Source organism: Callorhinchus milii, unplaced genomic scaffold (genome assembly GCF_018977255.1).
Source record: "Callorhinchus milii isolate IMCB2004 unplaced genomic scaffold, IMCB_Cmil_1.0 Scaffold6, whole genome shotgun sequence".
NCBI lineage: Eukaryota > Metazoa > Chordata > Chondrichthyes > Chimaeriformes > Callorhinchidae > Callorhinchus > Callorhinchus milii.
The window spans coordinates 30,384,246-30,408,764 of record NW_024704747.1 but is presented as its reverse complement, the minus strand read 5'-3'; the positions used below and the strand labels follow the sequence as shown (position 1 = coordinate 30,408,764).

Here is a 24,519-nt window from a genome sequence, read left to right as displayed (position 1 = left end):
TATAATTATAAATGCAAATCCTATTCTAAGCATGCACTGTAAAGCCAGCAAATGTACCGACCAGTGGGGAACTGCACTCTTTATGTCAGTTCTCGTGTGTTTAAACTATCTTTGTGTTGACAGGCCTGATCGTGGAATTTCACCACCAACTGGTTGATGATGTGTGTGTACAACTGTTCACTTCAAACTTCCTATTTCTCTTTTTAAAAAAAAAGTAAAACAGGATAGATGTAAATTATTTCTGAGATTTTATGTGTAATGTTAATACATTCAATATTGTTTTTATTTTCAGTATTTATGAACACGTTTAGTGAAACACAATAAAAAGTCCATCTTGCCCACGATGTACTTTCAGCGTATTATATTTGCAGATTTTGTGGTGGAAACATTGCTTCGTATTGGCATTTTACAATACTCTTATGTGTAACGATTTCTTCATGTATCATTAAAAAAAAAGAACTCGGACACTCACTCAATCCACCACTGTTTGTGGGACAATGCTGCCGCGTTTCGCCCAGTAATTGTAATTGTTTGACGTCATGTAGAAGCTGTGAGGGGTAGCCTACACCTACATAATACATAAACAACTAATCATATAATTCTGTAAGACTCCAATACCTGGGTTTAATAATTACGTAACAGGATACGGAACAAACAATGTTAGAAATGAAACCGTTTCTTTGTAACTTTTAAAAAAAAGTTTTTTAAAAAGTGTGAGTAATATTGCAGTGCCATTTGCTGATTAATAGAAACTAATTAATAGAATAGATTAATAGAATTAATAGAAATTCATAATTATTCACTTGAAAGAATTCTTATTCATTCATTTTATTTTGATGAGTGAAAATATTTGGTATGGGGACTCACACTTGACAATTGATTTGAAGACTAGAGGTAAGTATTACAACATATTCCTCCCATTATATCCTGCTGTGAGCTAGTAAGGAAGACAAACTAAATCCACATCTGATTTGTCTGTAGGCAAAGCTTCATCTTCAACTATTTCATTCTCGTTCCGTGCCGGCAGCAGGAGATACCTCACGCTGGAAATTTGCTCCCCTAATTCGTCCCAGATCTGCATTTTTGTACCTAACTTGATCCAGGGATTTTCAGGAAAATCTTCGGAATCGTCAAACCACGCTTCCTGGGGACAGAACACGAGCAAATTGGGTAAGACTTGTAAATACGTTTAGCTTGTTGTTATTTATCGCCTAATAATATGAAGTGAGGAAAATCGTCCTGGATCTAGTTAATAGATTGGCGGATCAACAACAACAACAACAACAATCAACAACAACAACAACAACAACAATCCTTGCATTTGATATAGCGCTTTTCACATCGGGAGGACATCCCAAAGCGCTTCACAGAACACACTGTAAAGTGAATTGACTGTATATTTGTGGGCGAACGCGGCAGCCAATTGCGCACAGCAATGTCCCACAAACAGTCGTAGATTGAAAATGACCAATTTATTATTGTTTTGGTTTTTGAAGGGATTATTATTAGGCTCCATGTTATATCCATTGGCAAAGTTTTCTACGCTTATGATCTATCTGATAGATATATGTGACCCACATTGGGGAGAGGAAGCCTTTAGATTGTAGTACTGATTGGTAGTAAAGTGCAGTTATTCGCCAAGGCAAATGTAATGAACTTCTGTATTACTATCTATAGGTCTGCTATTGCTGCCTCTCAAGTCAATCCGTGGGTTCGTTCGAGAATATCGCTTGTTACTAGCAATGTGCAAGATTATGGCAAGTGCTGTTCATTGCACAGGTTGAAGTAACTTTTTCTGAAGGAGTGTTTTATCCAGTTACCAGTTATCCAGGATCGCCAGTTACTGAGGTGTTTCCACTCAGCCCCTATCCCGATATTGACTCCCCCAATTTGGCTAGTTAGACCTGCTAGATTTACCTCGCAATTTACTTACTTTACTTCACAAATACAAAAATAAAATGGCAATGGCAGTCAATAAAAAGTAACACTTACTCCACTTTGCTTTAACCAGCTTCCCTCCAAGATGTTCCCATGGTCCTCACTGATCTTTGTTGCTTTTTTAAGGTAATGTTTTGCTCGTCCATATTGTCCGGCCAACATGTAGCTGTATGCTCGAAGATGGAAGAGTCGTGCATAATAAAGTGGGTTGTTACAACACCGTTCCTTGAAGTCATTCAGATACTGTTAAAAAGAAACCAGATGTGCAGAATGGTATATTTTATATTTTATTTTAAATCCACATTTAACAATTGCCTTTTTTTTAACAAGTTGGTTGTGGATGCTTCACATTTGGACCATTTGATTTCTTGGACCAGAAAATAGAACTATTGGGAATGAAAATTACAACGTGTGATCACATCCCCTGTGGAGTCCTGTAGCTCAGTGGTTATAGCACTCGTCTCGTAAGCGAGAGGACCTGGGTTCAATTCCCGGGCAGGGTGGAAAGTTGGGCAAATTTCCTTACTCCACGCACACCTCTGTTAACCCAGCAATAAGTTTGAACCCGGTTGTTTGTCAATTGGCGGATCACTTTTCCGGGGATAATAATCCCTGCAAACAAAATAATAATAATAATTTGGCCTTGATGTTGTTGTGTGTGTGTATATATATATATATATATTGGACTGGATTTAATGGTAAACTGTTTAAGAAGAATTACTTTTGAAATATAAAATTAACCAAAGCAAAATCTCAATCTAAAAATTTGAATGAGAGTCAAATGTTCTTTGAATGAAACTAATATTATGCTTAAAGTCAGTCATTCTAACACCAAACAGCTAAACGCAAGGATAAATAAAAAGGAAACCTCTTTGGTCTGGTGATAGACTTCCATCACGTTCTCCTGTTTTTCCCACAATGCTTTTCGGAAGACCAGAATCTGACACTCCAGGAGCTTGGCATAGCCGTACATAGAGAAGAGTGAAGCGTTGGTCTGAGACACCAATCTCTTTGCCATCTTAAACGAGGCGCGAGAATTGGACCATTCGGACAGTCTGAGAAACCTGTTTAGACACGAGCTTACATATCAGCAGTTAGAGTATATACACCAAACAAGTCAAACAGTCTGGCAATGATTATTATTATTGTTATTGACCAATTGGCATCACTTTACCAGAGTGCGACTGATGCGTGAAGGTTCAACATCAAACTCCTCTCAGCCTTTAGAATAGGATCATCGATGTTTGCATTGATAAAAGCATAACATTCATCAAATGCTCTCAGTGAAACCCCTGTGGTCAAAAACAATATTATGTCACTTTGAAGCCTTTCTTAATCTTGAGCTCTAGCACTTCCCTCCCTCCCTCCCTGACCTGTTTACCCCACTCCAATGCCTGTCCTTCTGTTCAGCTAACACAGGTCTAGTGCCCATTTCCACCCACACCCCCAACAATGGCCAACACTGCATTCATTGCACCGTTAAAGTCTGAAACTCACTACCCTCATCCCTCTGGAAAGACACAATCACTCCACTTCACAACACGTTACACTGTGAAGCACTTGGAGACATTTTAGCGACGTGATAAGGAGCTATATCAAATGCAAGGATTATTATTAAATGATGACCATTATATATTTTTTGCAAAATGTTGTCTTAACAAGTGAAGTTTATGTTTGAATGAAAGCCATAACCTAGAGTACCTAAATCAGTAAATACAAATACTACTTTACATTATCTAGGATGAAATTACTTGCCTTCTTGAAGCAAAAGATCTAGACATGCTGCATAAAATGATGCTTGTCCAATTATGTTCTCACGATAGACTGAAAACTCCATCAAATACAATGCTACCTTAATATAATGTGGAATTCTACAAAATAAAAAAGTTTTCAACAGGAGATCCACTGCTTAAAGTATAAAACGTATAATAAATATTAAATAATAATAATTTGATTAAGATTTTTTTTCAGAATGTAGTAGTTAAAATAAGCGTATCATGTGCAATAATAATGTTGGAAATGCAAAATGGTTAATCAGGTGTGTGCTTGTGGCAATATATAGATATACATAACTGCTGTCAAAACTGTTAGGTTTGGGTTAGTTAAGTAATTTTTTTTTCAAAATGTTGTGGGTTTTTTTTTACAAAGAAGCACAACCTATTTATACATCCAAAGATTGTCATGTCTGTGAGAATGGAAAGATTAACATGGTTAAAGCTATTGAATTGTAAGTTACCTGTTGCAGACGATCAAGGCCTTTAACAGAACAGGAATTATGGAGACATCGAGACTTGGCTTGTTTAGAATTCCAGCAATCTTGTGCGCTTGGCGTCCTTAAAGGTCCAAGAGAACAGGTTAAGTTTGCACAATCCAGCGTTCCACAGAAAACACGTTGCAATGATAACCTCCTGTCAACGTTAAGAATGCTCATCTGCTGAGAGCTCTGGTACCTACCGTATTGAATACATTCTGTGGGTTGTCCATTGCACAGTTTGATACTGGAAAGTGCACAGATCAATTCACCCAGCATCAGTAACCCATATTTATTCTGCTCAAGGGCGAGGCATTTATCCACAGCTAACATCTCGTACTTCCTGTACTTCTGATTACAGCCCATACAATGGTAACATCGGAAAGAATCAATGTAAGAAGAAATGATCTGTCCAAGAGAAAGAGAGAAACAATTATGTTCGGCAAAGTAACTAAGGCTGTATATTAAAATACATACACAAGGTCGCAAGAGACATGTAGATGAGTTAGGTCATTAGGTCCATGCGATCTCACCCTACCTGAATACCTCCCCTCCCCTGTAGTCTTTCAATTACAGTATCAAGCTGTTTCCTAAATGAGACTAATGTTCTGGCCTCAACCCTCATATAATAATAATCCTTGCATTTGATTATAGCAATTTATCACATCTTTGAGGCGTCTCAAAGAGCTTCACAGAATACACTGTAAAGTGTAGTGACTGTATAATTTGTGGACTGTCGTGGATTGAGTGACCAATTTATTATCATTAATCATTCTTTCTGGTAACCAGGTTCAGCTGTATATTACCTTCTATGTAAATGAGCTGCATAATCTGATCTAAAACCACACAAATCAATAGACCACACATTCTAACAATACTGAAGACATTCTTTGAAAAGACTCAATAATTATGGATGAGCTTTTGGGCTGTTGACAGTCAACTTTGCAAACAACAATTAATAGATATTTAATTGAAAAAGAGAAACAAATTGGAATACATATCAGGTATAATACTAGTCATCAGCCTCTTGATTTATTGTATCAATTGCTATTGGAAACACACCTTGAGTTCAGCGTTGGCCTGTTCAACATTGTTCACCTCCATTAACACAGTTAACAAGGCAGGTAATTTATAGCTCCTGCATCTCTTAAGGCAGTAAATCTGCCACAAGAATGAGAGGCAACAGATCTGCCCATGAACCTGAGGTGAGATGTCATCACTAAAATACAAAAGGAGAGATAAGAGAGTCAGTAACAAGCTATTCCAAGCATTTGGAATACCTAGGGATAGCATTTGGAATCCAAGCATTTGAAATTAGGGTTAGGGTTAGAACTTGGCCCCTTGTAGTTGAAGTGGTCCCAAGGTGACCTGCCTGGCAAAGGAATGTCGGAATCGAGCCCAGCCCTCCATGATGATCTCTAGCCCCCGGTTCCTGAGCCGGGAGAGTCCGCAGTATCCCAGGGCACTCACTGCTGATGGCAGCCCAGCCCGGCCCGGCTCATCAGCAGGACCTGTAAGGGCCGACCAGTCACTGGGGGCGGGGAATCCTCCCCCTCAGCTCCTGTTAACTCCACAGCCAAAGCCCTAATGGGGAGGTTGGTCGTAGCTGGACAAGCAGCAGGAAAGCTTAGGAGTTGATGTACAATGAACAGTGCAGTATGAGTTACAGTAATCCAACATGAAAATCAGCCGAGTGTCCACAACCCCTTTAACACATCTTGTTAAATTCACGAGTAATATCCCAACATAATTCCCTTCGGTGTACAATGGTGAGAGGAAAAGGTGAAATAATTTTGGCATATATATATATAATATATATAGTATATTTAGATAACAGTTCATACATGGGGAGTGCAGATATGTTTCTCTTGGTGTGAGATCTCTTAGATATTTTGTAATTCTCAATGACGTAGAGCAATAGTTGTCCCAGAAAGCTTTTCGGAAACGTCTTGTTCAGCAGACGTAAGGCTTTCCTAAACAGTACCTCCGCTTCAGTCAACTGGCTAAGGTTAAAATAAACCTGTGATGGAATCAAATAATAATCATAATAATAATAATCCTTGCATTTGACGTAGCACCTTCACGTCTTATTTTTTGCTTTTTTAAAAAAAAGTTTTCCCGTTTATACACCAAATCTCCCATTAACATTTTTTTCTCCAACCCTCCCACCTCTCCCTCCCCCAAAAAGGCACAGTGTAAATGTTCCTGAAACTCATATCTATGCTATGGGAATGTCAGTAATAGCTGCACAATATTCTGAAAATACTCAGTCATGAATGTCATTGAACAGAAACTTGACTTTGAAAACCACCGCAAAGTGAACAAAATTTTACAAGGATTTTTTTTACATCTATTCATTTCTATCATTCTACCAAGACTTACTTCTATCAATAGTAAATTATATCCTTAATAAAACAAATTGGGACGTTCCTTACCTGTCCTTTGAGGCTATACAAACAGGCTTTCTCATAAGCTGAGATTTTTAGCTTGGTTGTGATATCAGCAAATTCAAAAGGAAGTTTCCCTGTTTTCATCAATGAAAGCATATTCTGTGCTTCTATTATATATGACATGGCCTGAAAAGGTGATCATGAACAGGAATGGATATGATTTTATTTTACTATTAAAGTAAAGTATTTGTGCTGTACTCTGTCCAGCGCTTTGGGACGTCCTCCCAACGGGAAAGGCGCTATACAAATGTAATCTTTTTGTTATGGGGTCACTCCTGTGGGTAATTGGCTTCTGCGTTTCTCCTTTACAGTGTATCCTGTGAAGCGCTTTGAGACGTCTCGAAGACTTGATAAGGCGTTGTATCAAATGCAAGAATTGCCAATTGCGCTCAGTAGAAATGATCAATAATAATAATTAATAATAATATATAATAATATAAATGTGAATTCTAGTGTATAACTTTGCTTTATTTAATGAGATTAAACCAAACACGAGTTGTTAAAAAAAAAGCTATTTGTATAACTTACCATCAAGTTATTGGATAAATACAAAGCAGCTGCAGCAGTTTCAAGCAGATAAAAGAATGCTTTAGACACGTGTCCAGCTCCCATCCAGTGGCGAACCAGTGGGACAAATACAGCGTCCAATATGGCTTTACATTCACACATCTTGAAACTCAGCGACTTATCGTTTTCACAATCGGTGAGCACTTTGTTGAACTTTTGAATGATGTATTCATCATGGCTGTAAGAAAGCATGGCTTTATTAATCCCTATTAATTCCACACGATCTAAAATTAATCCAAGAGCTCCTGAAAATATGTTCTAACAAGATGTCAATTACCCGGTGTGTGACAATTTCTCCCTTTTCTTGGCCTTAGCTGAAAGAGATTGACAATAGATTATTGTTGGCTAATAAGGTTCAAGCCATTTACCACCATTTAAAAGGGAATTGTATAACTACTTGAACAGGGAAAATATAATAATAATTAATAATCTACAAAAAGGCAGTGTATCAAACATAATTCATTGTTTAGCATGGAGACTCAACAAGCCTGGCCTTCAAAATAATTTTTATTTAATGATTCAGAATGCAACACAGAGTAAATAAACCCATTGACCTCGTAATCACAGGAATAATCACCCCTCCACCATCCCTCCCTCATGCTCGGGCCCTGACACCTGACTGTTCAGCACTGTGGGACGTCCTCCCGACGTGAAAGGCGCTCTATAAGTGTAATTTTGTTGTTGTAATGTGGAACCATGCACAGTGACGCCGTGTTTGACAGATGAGCTGGAGGAAAAGTGGTTTGAATTCCACCTGTAACATTTATTTCATTCTGTTTATTATACCTTCACCATGATGAGAAGTTAAAGGAAAGATTGTCAGGGAAACATCATCATTATCGCTGCTCTCGTTACTTGAATGTTCTCCATTAGTATCTAAAAGAGAAAAAAAATATCCTTGCATTTGATATAACACTTCATCACGTCATTGAGATGCCTCAACGTGCTTCACAGAATTTATTGTAAAGTGTAGTGACTGTGTATTTTGTGGCCAAACGCGGCAGCCAATTGTGCACAGCGGTGTCCAAGAGCTCCTGGATTGAGTGACCACATTTTTTAAATATATAAATATGAATATATATTCAAAAGGTCTAGTAAGTATATTTGTAAGCAGAAGTGGTAGCCAAGTTGTGTACAGCAATATCCCCTAAAACCACAATAAAATAATAATAATCCTTGCATTTGATATAGCACATTATCATGTCTTCGAGATGTCACAAAGTGCTTCACGGAATAAACTGTAAAGTGTAGTGACTGTATTTTGTGGGTGAAACGAAGAGAAGCATTTGGGTTGACTTAGATTCACAAAATGATGGTCTTCTGCCATCTTGGGCATTGTTCAGATGTACCTGTGGTTCCAATGTGAATATTCTCCGGGAACACGAAAGAACCAAACTGTGGATCAGACAGCGAAGCCGAGGCTCGAAACATCTCCCGGGAACCAGAGTTTCCCGATGTTAGGTATTTTAAATTCGTCTCTACAACAAAATAGCAAATTAAATTACTTTCCAACAACTGCCAATTGATTGAGCTGATTAATTGATTAATAACTGAATACTAACAGAACCGTTAGTGAAATTGGTGCCTAGGTCAACGTGATGTGAACCAGCAACTTCAAGTTATATTCATGGTTTTACATTACTTTCTCATAGACTAAAGCTTAAAGCAAGGTGTCTGGGTGAACAAATTGTACTATTTGTTGGCTCCTAAACTAAGTATCTTAACTGTGCGAGAAACTTCTTAAAGTTCCACCAAAGTTTAAAAAGATGTCTTCACTATTGCCTGCAGTTATATGACTATTCAGAATCATAGAACCTTACAGCACAGAAGGAGGCCATTCAGCCCATCGTTTCTGTGCTGGCTCTTTGAAAAGAGCTTCCAACGAGTCCCCCGCCCTCACCCCACAGCACTGCAGATGTTTTCCCTTTTAAGTACCTTCTCAAAGCTAAGTGGCAGCTTGGCAGTGTGAGCCTCAGCATGAAAACTGTCAAACTGACTTGTGAGAAATAAATGCCGAATATTGTCCATCTTGCTACACAGTATAACAGCGCTGCCTAACCCTAAACCTGGCCCACTGACTGACAGTCATAGAAAGTTGCCTTTGGAATTCCACATGGTCAAACTTCTCAGCAAAATCAGATTATTCCCGAAACCACTTCTTTACAATGGCTCTTTGATCTTTTATATGGTTGTGTTTGATTACCTGAATGGATGTTGGTTTCCACACTGGGAACCGAAGCTACAGCCACAATACTGGAAGTTTGAGACGATTCCTTTTTTATCTTGATGTTTTCATTGGTTTTAAGCATGGCTTCGTGTTTGTATATAAAGTCGCCTTCCCCACAGGAGCTGCACCTGTGGGCAGCAGTCTCCAGAAACCGGGTGCATTTTATGTGAAGTGCCTTTTTCTGCTGCTTTAGCCACAGCTCGTTGGCTGTTTCGTGCACGAGTGCAATGCAGAATCGCATCAGTTTGCAACGCCAGATAAGTTCCTTGTCTTTGCTGGGGACTGATGGACCTAAAAGTTGAGCAGAAATATTAAATGAATGTCCGACCATTATTGTTATTCACATACAACATGGAGATCTGTCGCTTAGTGGTGAGAGCACTCGCCTCGCAAGCCAGAGGACCCAGGTTCGATTCCCAGGGCAGCGTGAAACCGAAGGCAAATTTCCTTACTCCCCACACATGCCTTTGTTTACCCAGCAGTAAGAAGGAACCCGGTTGTTCGTCGATTGATGGATCGCTTTTCCGGGGTTAATGACCCCTTCAAAAGAAAAATCTACTTATAAATCTGCATGTAGGAGTAAGGATTGTATTTTGTGCTAGAGTAATAATCTAATTGTGGTATGCAGAGTCCTGTAGCTCAGTGGTTACAGCACTCGTCTCGCAAGTGAGATGACCTGGGTTTGAGTCCCGGGCAGGGAGAAACCTTGGGCAAGTTCAATGATACTGGAGTTTCTGACACCTTGTGGAAGTAATGGGGAAAACTGAATTTTTTGAGTTTTGTGACAGTTTTGTTAATTGACTTTCCAACACTAGCAGAACAACAAAAACCTGCATTTATATCGCATCCCTCATCCCAAACAAAAAATTGGATCTACAGTTCATATAAAGAACTGGAAAACAAAGTCCCATTTAACAGGATCAAACAGTCTTCCCCTTGATTTTTTTTTGTAATCTTCAAAATGCCGATGCTGTTCTCTTGTGCTGTTGTTAGTTGATTGACTCTTGGGGAGTAAGGCAACTTGCTAAGGTTTTGCCCGGTCCAGGAATTAAAGCCGGGACCTCTTGTTTGAAAGGCGAGTGCTCTGACCACTGAGAGCTACAGGACTACAGATCGACCACCAATGCCTCCCAAACATACCTTTCTCTTCATCGTGTTCTTCATCTTCATCAGGCGTGATCGGGCAGAAACACTGCAGCACATGGAAGTCTTCGTTGTCTTCTAGGATTGAACTCCAGGCTTCGTCGCTTCTCGACGCACATTCCAGAGTCCGTGATTTTACCAGCGAGATAAGGGACTGATTCAGCTTGAGTTCGGCCCCTTCGGGTAAGATGTATCGAAGCATTTTGGTGGTGAAAGTGTGTCCGATGATGGATGCGCACTTAACAATCATCTGCTCTGTGGGGTTCATCCTGTCAAGCTGTGCTAAGGCTATACCTGTGAGGATTGATAACATCCAGGTCTCTCTTCACATTAACATTTCTAATACATATTTTAGGAAAATAAGAACAATATGGGTGGAATGCTGCATGTAGTACAACAACAACAACTTGCATTTGTATAGCGGGGCAGCCTCTCGGAGCACTTAAATACTAGTAGCATAATAGTTCACAAATAAATCACTTCTTTGAGACGTCTCAAAGTGGCTTCGCAGAAATATACTATAAAGTGAATTGACTATATTTTGCGGGTGAAACGCGATAGCCTGATGCGCACAGCAGCATCCCACAAACGGTCGTGAATGCAGTGACCATATTATTTTATTTATCATTACCGGTTGCTTTTAACTAAACTAGTTTTTGTTTCAAATATCTTTAATATTCATGATCTTTAAAGGGCTCAAACACTTTCTGAAAATCTAAGTATATTTGGCATATTTAACAGCAATTCCTATGGGACACACCTTTAAGTGTAAGTGGAATAGTAATCTCCTGAAGGTTTACAGTTTCACCAATCGTGCAGATAAATTGCTGATTATCCATTTTTGCACTCTTGTCCAGTGCTATAATCTTTCGGCATTTGGGGTTTTCTATTTCCGTTATAAATTTGCCTTTAAAAACAGAAGATTTTTGTCATTTGTAAAATTGCCAAGGTTTTAAATGATGCTGGTAAATTAAACTTAACTTGTGACTATCCTGGTAGTTATACTAATAATAATAATCCTTCAATTTGATTCAGCACCTTATCACATCATTGAGACGTCTCAAAGCGCTTCACAGAATATGCCGAAAAATGAATTGATTGTATATTTTGTGGACGAAACACAGCAGTGTCCCACAAACAGTCGTGGATTGAGTGACCAAATTATTTTTTTGGAAGAATTATTGCCCCCGGAAGTGATCCGCCAATCGACTAACAACCGTGTTCCTACTGACTGGTGGTAAACAGAGGTGTGTGGAGTAAGGAAACTTGCCCAAAGTTTCACCCTGACCCAGGAATCAAACCCGGGTCCTCTCGCTTGCGAGGCGAGTGCACTTAACCACTGAGCTACAGGTGGGGAGCAACATTCACCCCAATATTTACTGGGTTCACAACAACTTGCTTTCATACAGCGCCCCACACTCGGGCCACGTAAAATAGAGGAGAGTGATATTCCAAGACGTACCACTTAATTTCTTTGACCCCCTGTTTTTGTGCAGGTAGCGATTTTGTGTCAATTTGTTTCGCATGTAGGAGAGTACGGTATCGCTCTCATCTTCCTCCTCCTCCTCCAGGGGCTCCAGGATGATCAGGTCACTGAAATACAGGCTCTTGAGGATCTCTTCGCAGTAATAGGGCACGCCATAGCTACGTTCAGTCAGCAGGCTGCCCAGGAAAACATGCAACAGGACAGCAATAAGAAGCCAATATTTAGTTCAATAACAACAGCAACAACTTGCATTTACTGCGCCCCCCCCCCCCTTCACGCAGGGTAGCTTCCCGGAGCGCCATACCGAGCCGGGGGGAGGTGAACCTAGGCACGATCGAAGAGGAAAAAGGTCTTCAGGTGCGACCAGAAAATGGGGGAAGGATGGGGCAAGGCGGAGCGAGGGATAGAGGGAGAGAGTTCCAGAGTTTATGCAGCAAAGATATTCAGAAAATGTGTCCAATGCTTATTTGGAAATCAGATCAATTGTACCTAAACCTCAAGCTCACTTCCCATCCTTAAATTTTTATATTTTTATTTGCTGAGAATGAACCATAATTTAATGGTTTGAGATTAAATACCCATAAGCAGAAACTCTTATCAAACAAATTGTTGAACAACTTTTTAAACCAGATCAAAGTTAGTAAAATACATTGAATGGATGCAGTCTGTCTTGCTGTCAGAACCTGACTTACAGGGTGTAACATTGATTAAACTGTTGGCAGCGCAACACACAAAGACATATCAACATTTCAAATCAATTTTAAATTGTAAGTTTAAATTTAAATTGTAAATCAAGCCTAAATTGTGATAGGAATCCATGTATTTATGGGGAGATTAGAATTCATAGGTTTTAAGCACCATCAGTAGATCTGTGCAGTTGTGCACTTAATCCACGACTGTTTGTGGGACACTGCTGTGTGCAATTCGCTACCGCGTTTTGCCCACAAAATGACGCGATCGGCCGCTGTATCAAATGCAAGGATTATTACTGGCAATAACTTATCTGTTTTGTACTCACATTTCCAGCTCCCGCGGGATACTAATCACCCCCAGGATCTGACAAGCGAGTGGTCGGATTATACTGGAGTCTAAGCCTGAGAGCTTTATGTAGGCAGTTCTGTGGCTCTTCATGACAATGACTGCGGCAGGACAAGGGGGCTTTTCTGCAGTGAAGGGTCTCAACGCCATCGCCAGGAATATACCCGTCCTGGCGCGCAACTGCACAATCAGTTCCCACGACTGTACGTCGATATATTGAACTTGGTCAATGACAAACAGAATATTTTCACTCATAGTCGCCTGAAGGGACCGTAGATGACAAAGTGAATTAAAACAAACATATTTTGTTGGGGTGCACTTCATTACATATTATTACAGCTCGTTATTTAAAATCTCTGTGTTTTTCTAACTTAACTGATCAGAAAAACAAATCCTCTGCAAATAAGGATCGAGGCCTCAATTCTAACCATGAAATGCGATGACCTGGTCTCTGATGCATTGTTTGCAGCTTACATGACTATTTTTGCTTATGCAAATTATACACATCAACTCATAGCGAAGAGAGGCACTATTTGGTTATCCAATACACTTGTTCTTTGGTCTATCCACCCCCCACCCCCATTCCGGTGAGGATTGGAGCCCCACAATACAAGCCAAATTCTTCATACCTGCTGGATAATTGTGATCACATAGTTCTTAAATGTCTTATGTTTGGTGTTGGAGTCCATGAGAGATACTCTTTCTGAAATCGGAAACTGAAAAAGAACATAAATATTAAATGCAAACACGGGAATATACAGAACCAGATAGGAGCATTGCTGCCCATCTGGCAAGTCCCCAAGTTAAAAACATGTGTATTGCTCTTCCCTCATACCCCTCAGTTGAATTCTGAACTGAATATTATCCAAAGTAACTCTTGACTTTGTTGACACAAACTGCTTTCACTTACACACTATATAGTTTACATATCCTCCGCATAAAATAATTGTTTGATGTCTGTTCATCTATCCTCTCACTGTGAACCATTGTCCCCTTGTTGACCATGTTAAGCACTTGCTAAAGGTTTAGTGTGTACACACAATCAGTCCCTGTTATATTGGACCCTGGTATAGACTAGGTTAGTGTTTGGGTATATTGGCCATTGTTGGTATATTGGAAGCATGTTACAAGAACAGGGAGTGACACCAAGGCACCTGGCACATGCCCAAATGCATGCAGTGGACAAGCAATGAGGTAAGCAGAGCGATGACAACCAGAATCATCACTAAATACTGTTTGCTAATGCACCCCTTTATTTGATTCTGATGGACCCCAAACCACAGTACTATAACAAGGTCCAACTGTATTTACTTTTCTTCTGTTACAAGATCTTAACCACTCCTCTAGCCAGAGGTTAATAGTATGAAACAACAATTAACTCTTCACTCATCTTTGGGAACCAAATCTTAAATATTTGTCAGTAAATTATTATTGGTTACAAATATAAGAATTTGCTGGCGAAAGAAGACCAAGGTCCATCTAGTTCACCTTCCACCATCCTGGCAGTCGCTTGACATGCTGTGTCCCAAACTGTACACTGTGTCCCTGGATATTATTTCCTAACATTTGTTCTTGAAACAAACAACACTTTCTGCTCCCACTGTCTGTCTCCCTTGGACGTCTGTTCCATATGTTTACTACTCGCTCACTGAAGTAGTGTTTCCGCAGATTTGTTCTGAATTTATCCACCTTCAATTGCATATATTGAATCGCGTATGTCCTCCCGACGTGAAATGTGCTACACAAATGTAATTTTGTTGTATATATAAATATAATCAGTTATTTTGGTACCTTCACAAAAAGAAGGTCGTTTAATAGACACAAATCCACAATCTGCTCTCGGACTATTATTTTGCTAAGTAAAACTCTCTCTCGTTCTACGTAGCTTTTGCAGTGGTTGACTTGGAGCAGTAAAGCCAACATAGTTTGGATGGTGTAATAAGACTCGGTGATATCCATTTTCCCCAACTCAAATGGCAACACCCTGTGGCAGAGAAAAACAGTGATAATTATAAAAGTGTATTGATTTTTTAAAGAGCTTTAGTACACTACTTGACCTGCATATCAACTAAATCAATACAATAAATCAGGCACAATATATTATCTTACAGTTGTAAATTGACTCAGATACTTACATAATAATAATCCTTGCATTTGATACAGCGCCTTATCACGTCTTTGAGATGTCTCAAAGTGCTTCACAGGGTACACTGTAAAGTGAATTGACTATATTTTGTGGGTGAAATACACTTAGAAGGTGAAGATATTCTTTTGGTTTGGGAGTGAGCCCAAATGTATCACTGGGCACTTAGATGTTTAGAAGATATCCATTGTGTTATTCCTAAATTCTAGGTATGTCAAAGCTACATTAGTTTATCAATGTTGTGCTGAATACCAAAGCTGGAGGGGGGAATGTGTAGTTTAGGAACGATAAAGAAAGAGCAACCTACCTTGTAAAGGTTTTCTTCATTTTTCAAATGACCTCCATACACCACAGAGACTCCGGCATTACTGGCACCAATAAATACAGTCTGCCGGGTAAAACACAATCAAGGAAATATTGTTCTTTTTAGGGTTAAAGGCAATTCCGCTCGAGCCAGGCCAATTATTTTTGAACCAAAGGGGGGAAAAAAGGAGAGCTCCCTCCCCTCAACAGGACTGAAGTGGTTTGTCAGGTAGGAACATGGTGTCATTCGAAGAATGAAGAAGACCCTTCAAGGTACCTTATCTTCATGCTTCACTCAGCATCCTCCACACACAATTGAAGATAAACACACTAATCTTACAGAATGGAGAGCGCTTGCTCTTGTGACCAACGAGCACTGTCTGGGCTGTTATAAGAACAGTTTCTACCAAAGAGGGTATTTTTTTTGGTACCTGCCAAGTCAAGGCAAAGATCAAAAAACATTGGGGCTTAATAATAATACTCCTTGCATTTGATGTAGCGCCTTATCACGTCTTCGAGACGTCTCAAAGAACAAAATATATTGTAAAGTGTAGTGATTGTATATTTTGTTGGTGAAATGCAGCAGCCAATTGCGCACAGCAGCGTCCCACAAACAGTCGTGAGTTGAGTGACCAAATTCTAATTTTTTTGATGCAATGCAACAACAAACAATTAAAATATCGGGACGAAAAAGATAAAAAGAAAGATGGTAATGATCATAAGATAAAATTGCAAAGGCAGAGAAGTAGATTGGAAATACAACAAAAGATTTGATCAAGGTGATACTAAACGGCAAGATTTATATTATAGGTGGACTATTATGTCTCTAGTACGTGAACACAATGGATAATAGAGGCTTCACATAACATCTTAAAAGATGATATTATTTCTGTAACATTTCCCCCCAGTAGAGTATACCTACCAATGCCAGCATTGCTGGAGCCTCAAGTTGTATATGAAGGAATCTGAATGAAGAACAATCTTAAAATTCTACAGTAGATTACACAGGTAACTAACGTATTGTGTCTTCGTACAAATCTCAAGCTATTTTTGACTCGTATAAGCAGTTTCCATTTAACAGATGAAAAATGTTTATTCCAAACGTATCATAGAAAAATAATCGTCCTTACATTTGATACAGCGCCTTATCATGTCTTCGAGATGTCTCAAAACGCTTCACAGAATATACTGTAAAGTGAATTGACTGTGTATTTTGTGGGCGAAATGCAGCAGCCAATTGCGCACAGCAGCGTCCCATAAACAGTCATGGATTGAGTGACCAAATTATTATGAGTAGTAGGTTTTTTTTTGTGAAAGGATTATTACACCAGAAAAGCGATCTGCCAACCGACTAACGACCGAGTTCCTACTTACTGCCTGGTAAACAGAGGTGTGTGGAGTAAAGAAACTTGCCCAACGTTTCACCCTCCCAGGATATTCACAATGAAGGATGTAAACAACACACAAACCTAAATCCTTCTCCTTGTGCTCTGCGGATGACTTCAGATAATAGTTTGCTTTTTCCACATCCAACTGTTCCCTCATACATAACCACTTGGCAGTAATTAATTGAAGGCAAATTTTTTGTTTCAGCATATATTTTTAGGGCTTTGTTGAAAACTTCAATCTCTTTCTCCCGACCTTAAGAATTTTGTATTTGGGAAAAAGAAATCAGTTGTTCATTTGTCACAGTTAGGAAAATGAGTGCCTTATATTCTAAGTGTTGGTTAGTTTTTACGTTAGGTTAGAGCCACATGAGAAATAGCACATTTAGCATTGCTCATTGTTTAGGCATTGTCCATGGCAGTAACATTTTCCAACATGCATTTAACTCGATGGTGAGTTTTCACTGGACCTGAGGTATTGGGTATTAATTAATTAATTAAATCCATAAAAATAATCTTTACATTTAGAATACCTCCTTTCACTTCAAGAGGATAGAACGCGGCAGCCAATTTGCGCAGAGCAATGGGAGATTGTTGGCCAGGACACTGGGAGAGAGAAACTGTCTTCTCTTTTCGAATTAACGTCCTCCTATTGTCAAGGGATCTTTGATGTCAGCCTAAACAGGTAGACGGGACCTTGGTTTAATGTCTCATCTGAAGGATGACATCTCCAATATTGCAGCAGATCCCAGCACTGTATTGGGGCGTCATTTTAGACTATATTAGTTCCAAATCTGTGTGTGGGGCTCAAACCCACAGCCTCTGACTCAAGGTGAGATTATTAGAAAATAGTCAAACTGAGTTAAGTGTAGCTTTTTTTTAAAGTTACATTTCTGTGTTTTCCACTGAACAATTACATTTGTAATGAGGTGATTCCTTTACGCTGTTGTTGCAAACTCACCTAAAATAGGGTAACCTTCCTCCTTTTCAACAGAAATCCGAGGTTTTCCAAGTATTCTAATGAACAGTAAAATGATTGAGTAAGAAAGCAATGATTATTATTATTATAATATGTATAATAGTTCCTGAGATACCTACACTCACAGAAATGGCTTGAGGAGTCTTAAATACTACAATAAATGTTACTTACTTTTGATGTTTTTTGGATAAATACTGGTAAATAGGCCCTGGATTTTGCACACCCTTCATAGCTCGTTTAGGCAGTTCACTAAAATAGGAAGATGGCATCTTGGCATGATAGTGTGTCTGTTCATCACAGGAAACCACACCAGGATAGGTCATCATCAGCCTTGCTGCCAAATTAACCTTGCGACCGATGACTTTATTGAGGAGAAACAATCATTAGAAGCAAAAACAGAAGATTACATTACAAATGTACCCCAATCAACAGCAGCCAGCACTGCTTCACATCGGTCTGCTTTTAGAAAGCTCAGTAAATTTCAACTTTTTGACAGAATTGCCAATTATTGTTGAAGTTGTGGTGTCCTGTAGCTCAGTGGTGAGAGCACGGGAAAGCAAAACTTTAGGCACGTTTCTTCACTCCACACGTCTCTGTTTACCGAGCAGTAAGCAGGAATCCAGTTGTTAGTCGAATGGCGATCACTTTCCAGGGGTAATAATCCCTTCAAAAAAAAAATCAAACCTGTGGCCTCGCCCTTGTGAGGCGAGTGCTCTAACCATGAAGCTACAGGACTCCGCTGATTACTCTGGTTGTAAGAAAACTTGTTCTCTTGACAGGTCCCTTTTATAAAAGGGATTCCCTGTATTTTAGTTTGTAAATCACCTTCTCTTTACCTGTATATTCATGTCTTAGAGGGTGTCCAACCACTCCACAGAATAAAGGCCCGGTGGCTATACCAATAGACGGCACACTAGATATACAAGAAAAGATAAATGAATTTCTACTATTAATAATCCTGGTGTTTGACACAGCCCCTCATCATGTCTTCAATATGTCTCAAAGTGCTTCACAGGATACACTATAAAGTAAATTGACGGTATTTTGTGGACGATAATTTATTTATAATTGATATTTTATATAGATGTGACTATTTTATTTCAAATGGCTGTTTGATGTGTTCAAACTGAAATACGATTCGTGTGGATCCAAAAATCTTAATACTAGAAAGTTTTATTTACCTGACAAATTTAAGCATTTTAGTGCAGAATTCATGCACGTTATGTGCGGACTGTAGAGCATTTGCACATTCATCTTCTCCTTTGTCGCCAGGCAGACCAAAACAACAGAGAAACGTACAGCCCTGAAATTAATGTGACGACAACAACAACAAATTACATTTACACAGCGCCTTTCATGGCCTTTCACAGACATCCCACTGAGGTGGATAGATGTTTGTTAGGTCAGGGGATCAAGGGATATGGGGCGAAGGTGGGTAATTGGAGTTAAGCTACAGATTAGCCGTGATCTAATAGAAAGGCGGAACAGGCTTGAGGGGCTGAATGGCCTCCTCCTATGTTGAGTACAAATTCACGGAGCTGGGCACTTGTATCTCCGAGTTCAAATGTCCTGAATAGCTTACATTCTTATATATTAAAATAATAATAAATAAACAATAATCCTTGCATTTGATATTACGCTTTTCATGTCTTCGAGACATCTCAAAGCGCTTCACTGAATATTCTGTAAAGTGAATTGACTGTATATTTGTGGGCGAAACGCAGCAGCTAATTGCGCACAGCAGCGTCCCATTTATTTATAAAATAAATTCTTTATTGTGTAATACCACTCCTTTATTCCTCTTTTACCCACCTTAAACAGTCTATATGTATTGAATTCATGGGAACAAAGAATTTGTTTTCAACGGGCTATCTTGGGCTAAATTGAAACAAGGAGTATGAGATTTGCTTTGAACCGTTCCCTTCAGAACTCCACCTCTGAGGGCAATCAAGAAACCAGCGTAGCATTGATTGATGATGCAAATATTCCACATAGAATCTGTGTTTAAGTACATTAGATGTCAGCTGCACATCTTTACTATCCAGGGGTGACCTTACTTACTTTGTCAAACATAAAGACCTTATTTATTCTTCCCTGATATTTTTTGAATTCATTGTTAATTTCAAGACAACAGGCCTGTATTGATTGGCACTGATTGTGCATAGTAGCAGCCTCCACAAACTGCAGGTTAACAAACACCACTGTTGCTGGACGCATTTCGGACAAATATTCTAAAGGCACTCCGTCATCGATCTGCAATAATGAGATTGACTCACATCATTACGTGGTAATAATAATAATAATAATCCTTGCATTTGATTTAGCGACTTATCACGTCATTGAGCTGCCTCAAAGCGTTTCACAGAACATACACACAATTACACAAACTTAAGGGCAACGATAAATTAATTCAAGGCATCAAAAATCTTCTGGAGTTGAGTACCTTAAGTAACACGGTTCTCAAGAGATATTTACGAAGAACAGCTTCGAGGGGCTGGTTTGGCAATAGTCTCGATGTTTTTCTTATTGCTTCTGTCAATAAATCAAAATTCAGATTTTTGGTTAAAACCAAAGAGCAAAATGTCTTAACCAATGAGAGACAAGAAAACTATAGAATGAACGTACTTCTACTAACACTGACTTCTTGATATTCCAAATGGTTTCCGAACGACTTGGTATAATCTTCAACTGAAAATTGGGGATCTCTCTTAATGTATCGTACCTGCATTAAAAATGTTTATAAAGCCTCATGCCCAAATACACCTTCAGACAACCAATATTTTAATACCTTTTTCTCTCAATAGTATCTCTAATCTTCACTACAAGCTATACAGATGGTTTTATTAATTTCGTGCTGTTTGAAAACCTCTACATTTTAAAGAACGAGTGCAAAATGTTTTAAATCGGTAGAAAATATAGGAAACAGTAAGAAAACTAAAACATGTAAAGATAGGGAAGAGAAATTAGAAGGTAAATATGACCACAGGGCAAGAGCGGGTAATGTTTTAAAAAATATTTTGCTTAAAATTGGTTAAAACCCAAAATATTTTTTAAAATTTACCTGTGCTTGTTGCCTGGTTGTGGGTTAGGAGAATTAGTATTACAGTGATAAATGTATCCTGATGTTTGATTAGCTTCATTGCTGTAACTGCGAAAGTGTTTCTAGTTAGTAAACAGACATGAAACATATAACAACAACAACAAGATTACATTTGTATAGCGCCTTTCACATCGAGAGGACGTCCCAAACGGGTCAGCCTACAGAGACCATGCTCCATAGTTCTCTCTCAGTGGGCAAGCTGACATAATACACAGTTCTCTCATCTAATGTTAAAACTTACAAATATTTATCATTTTAACAGCCTCAAATAGGAACAAACTATAGTGGGATCTCTCTTCTCCTACCTTAACAGCCCGGTCATTTTCTATTTGCTCAACCACTATATTGTCTCGGTCACAGAGCTCCCAGGCATTTGGGGATAAGATTATAGTATTGGCTAAAGCAAGACCTTCAGCTTTGCGCACTTCATCAACCGCGCAGCCAATCAGGGCATAATAGCGAGATTCATGATCTCCCATCACCACTTTCGATAGCTTTCCTGCTGAAATACCTAAAGAGAGAAACACACACATTGGCCGGGAGCTTTAATAATAATAATAATCCTTGCATTTGAATATAGCGCCTTATCAAGTCTTCGAGATGTCTCAATTGACAGCCCCACAATCCACAATCCTTCTTACTGTTCTTTGTTTATCTCTCAGTTAGTTAACATAAGTTGCCTCCAATAGTTGTTCTGCCAGTTAATATAAAAATAAAATAATTCTGGATACATTTATAATGTAATATATAAAAAAAACTATAACAAAAATAGGAAAGTGACTTATATCACAATAGATAAACCTAATAAATAATAAGGACTGAAAGCGTTAATTACCTATTTTTACTCTGAGTTTGACTCCTATTTCCGTGTCCCTGTTATCACATTTATCCTGGATATTTAGACTACATTTGACGGCTAAAGAGATAATGTCACTGAGTGCTTTCCTGCGCTCTCTCCAAAGGGCCAGCATTGCATCACCTGTTGGAAGGAAAATGATTAGAGAGAGAATTAAATCATCTTACTGTATAACACCATCAAAAACACAGGTTGCGTTTTAGATTCTATTCATTTGGAACACTCACCTGCATAATTCACAATATCTCCGCCCGCTTGAAGAATATCTAAAAGAAATTGTGATTATTGTTCATTTACAGTGTTGTTCATCCAGACTCAAAAACTACATGTCCACAATGTTAACACATTCCAATCTCATTTTAAATTGTACTATTTACTATGTACAGTATTAGGTTTAGTTTTAGACACTTGCATTAATCAGTCAAATGTGGGTTCATTTAGTTTATTAATAATACAATAATGTGTGAATTTGATATAGCACCTGTAATGTGCTTTATGCTATCTCCTACCCCATGTGAAAGGCGCTATATAAATTCAAGTTGTTGTTGTTGGAACATTAAACCATCTCAAAGTGCTGACAAATGACTTTTTCCCAAGTCAAAAGCAACACCTGTTGTACACACAGCAAACTCCCTCCTCAACAACCAATAAGATTAATGATCACATTTTTTATCCAGAGAATGGTTGGCCAGGACACTGGGAGAAACCGCGTTGTCTTTCAAACAGTCGCAGGATCTTTAGTGTCCTCTGGGACAGGCAGACAAGACCTCAAGCTAACAACTCATCCCAAACAGTGCCTCCCTCGCACTCCACTAAGGTGTCAATATGTGTGATTGTGAATTTAAGTCCTGAGAAAGGCCTGGAACCCAGAATCTCCCAGAGTAACATTGTTCCCCCCTCCTCGCTCCCTCCCCTCCCCTCACCCTCACCCCTCCTCACTCCTCACCCCTCACCCTGACCATTTCCCCAATGCTCGGGTCATGACCCAACTGTGCAGCGCCTTGGGACGTCCTCCTGACGTGAAAGGCGCTTTATAAATGGAATCTTGTTGTTGTTGTTGTTGTTGTTAGTAACCGAGCCAGGCTGACACCTGTAACCACTTACGGTCCACAATTTCTGAGATGTAACCATTGAGTTCTCTGGTCAGATGATCAGCCCCACATCCCTTTTTACTGTTCTTTGTGTATCTCTCGGTCAGGCTGGTGAACCCTGTCTCAAAAGAAAAGATAATAGTAATCCGTGCATCTTTATCACGTTCCCGATACATTTCAAAGGGCTTCACAGAATGTACTGTGAAGTGAATTGACTGTATATTTTGAAGGGATTATTACCTCCGGAAAGCGATCCGCCAATCGATTAACAAGCAGGTTCCTACTTACTGTTGGTAAACAGATGTGTGTGGAGTAAGGAAACGTGTCTAAGGTTTCGCCCTGACCCAGGAATCAAACCCACTTCCTCTCACTTGCGAGGCGAGTGCTCTAACCACTGAGCTACAGGACTTCACAGTCCTCAAAAAAATTGGATCAGGAGTTGGCAAGGCTTTCCCTCTGCCTCAACAGCTGTCAGTGCGTATTGTCTCTCCCCCCTCACCCCCCCCACCCACCCTCCCCACACCCTCTCTCTCTTTTGCTTCCTCTCACCCCAGGAGACAGGTCTTCTGATAGCCTAAAATAGACTAAAACTAGGTGCAATTTGGAGTTTATTGTACCTTAGCAATCTCTGAAAACAACACGCCTTAATCAAGCTTGTCAAGTAAGGCCTTGCTAGTGGTGGTCGAGTCTATATAATTGAAGCTTCTCTGTGAAACTGTATCTAACCCAACTCACTGCCCCAGTCTCTTTCTCTCTCTCTCTCTCTCTCTCTTACCTGAGATGTCAGCAAACAGAAGGACTCCATGAAAATGTTCCACATCTGGGATGGGCCGGTCGAGCCCCTCAAACACCACCAGGTCGGGGACATTGGCAGCCAATTTGCAGATCTTGTAGGTGCCGGAGAAGACGCTCTTCTGTTTGTGGATCCTCAGGCGTGTGAGTGGCCGCACGAAGCTCACGGCATGTCTGTTGGGGGTGATCTCCATCGCTACCCAACTCCAGCTCCAACTGCCAAACTCCCACCCCACCCACCTTTGACCTTTTCGGCTCGTTATGAACTCTCCAGGCCTTTGTGACCACTCGAGCCTCTGTGACCTCTGCTTCAGCTCATTGTGACTGCTTCATCCCCCAGTGAGAGGTAATTGTCACGGCAATTGATAGGGCCCGGAGCCCAGCCCGGGGAGGGCGACAGTGTTCATGTGGAATATAATCCCCAGTGTAACCAGTGAAGACTGTATTAATAATAATAATCCTTCTATTTGATACAGCGCCTTATCACATCTTCGAGATGTCTCAAAGCGCTTCACAGAATACACTGTAAAGGGAATTGACTGTGTATTTTGTGGGCGAAACGCGGCAGCCAATTGTGCACAGCAACGTCCCACAAACAGCCGTGGATTGAGTGACTACATTATTATTATTTTTTATTGAAAGGCTTATCATGCCTGGAAAGCAATTCGCCAATTAACTAACAACCGGGTTCCTACTGACTGCTGGTAAACAGAGGTGTGTGGAGTAAGGCAACTTGCCCAATGTTCGCCCTGCCCGGGAATCGAACCCAG

At 39.6% G+C, this 24,519-nt stretch overlaps 1 protein-coding gene and 1 non-coding gene across 2 annotated transcripts; one reads left to right on the top strand and one right to left on the bottom strand.

Annotated features, from left to right (window-relative positions):
- Positions 1-1,845: 1,845 nt before the first annotated feature.
- LOC103176565 (adenylate cyclase 10) lies at positions 1,846-23,943 on the bottom strand. The gene is made up of 32 exons (XM_042336252.1): positions 23,733-23,943; positions 22,971-23,075; positions 22,094-22,132; positions 21,846-21,989; positions 21,316-21,521; positions 20,536-20,632; positions 20,354-20,442; positions 19,972-20,163; positions 19,092-19,213; positions 18,747-18,823; positions 18,082-18,271; positions 17,893-17,948; positions 17,016-17,187; positions 14,892-15,084; positions 13,730-13,816; positions 13,081-13,361; positions 12,042-12,238; positions 11,337-11,483; positions 10,574-10,870; positions 9,410-9,724; positions 8,556-8,684; positions 7,993-8,082; positions 7,168-7,412; positions 6,625-6,765; positions 6,034-6,209; positions 5,252-5,408; positions 4,393-4,597; positions 4,175-4,271; positions 3,694-3,809; positions 3,113-3,230; positions 2,807-3,002; positions 1,846-2,181 (listed from the first exon to the last, which is right to left on the bottom strand). Exons 1-32 carry the CDS (start codon positions 23,941-23,943, stop codon positions 1,972-1,974), a joined length of 5,097 nt encoding a protein of 1,698 aa, XP_042192186.1. The 3' UTR covers positions 1,846-1,971.
- On the top strand, positions 2,369-2,442 carry trnat-cgu. Its single transcript has one exon. It is a non-coding gene; the product is annotated as a tRNA-Thr (tRNA).
- Positions 23,944-24,519: the final 576 nt, after the last annotated feature.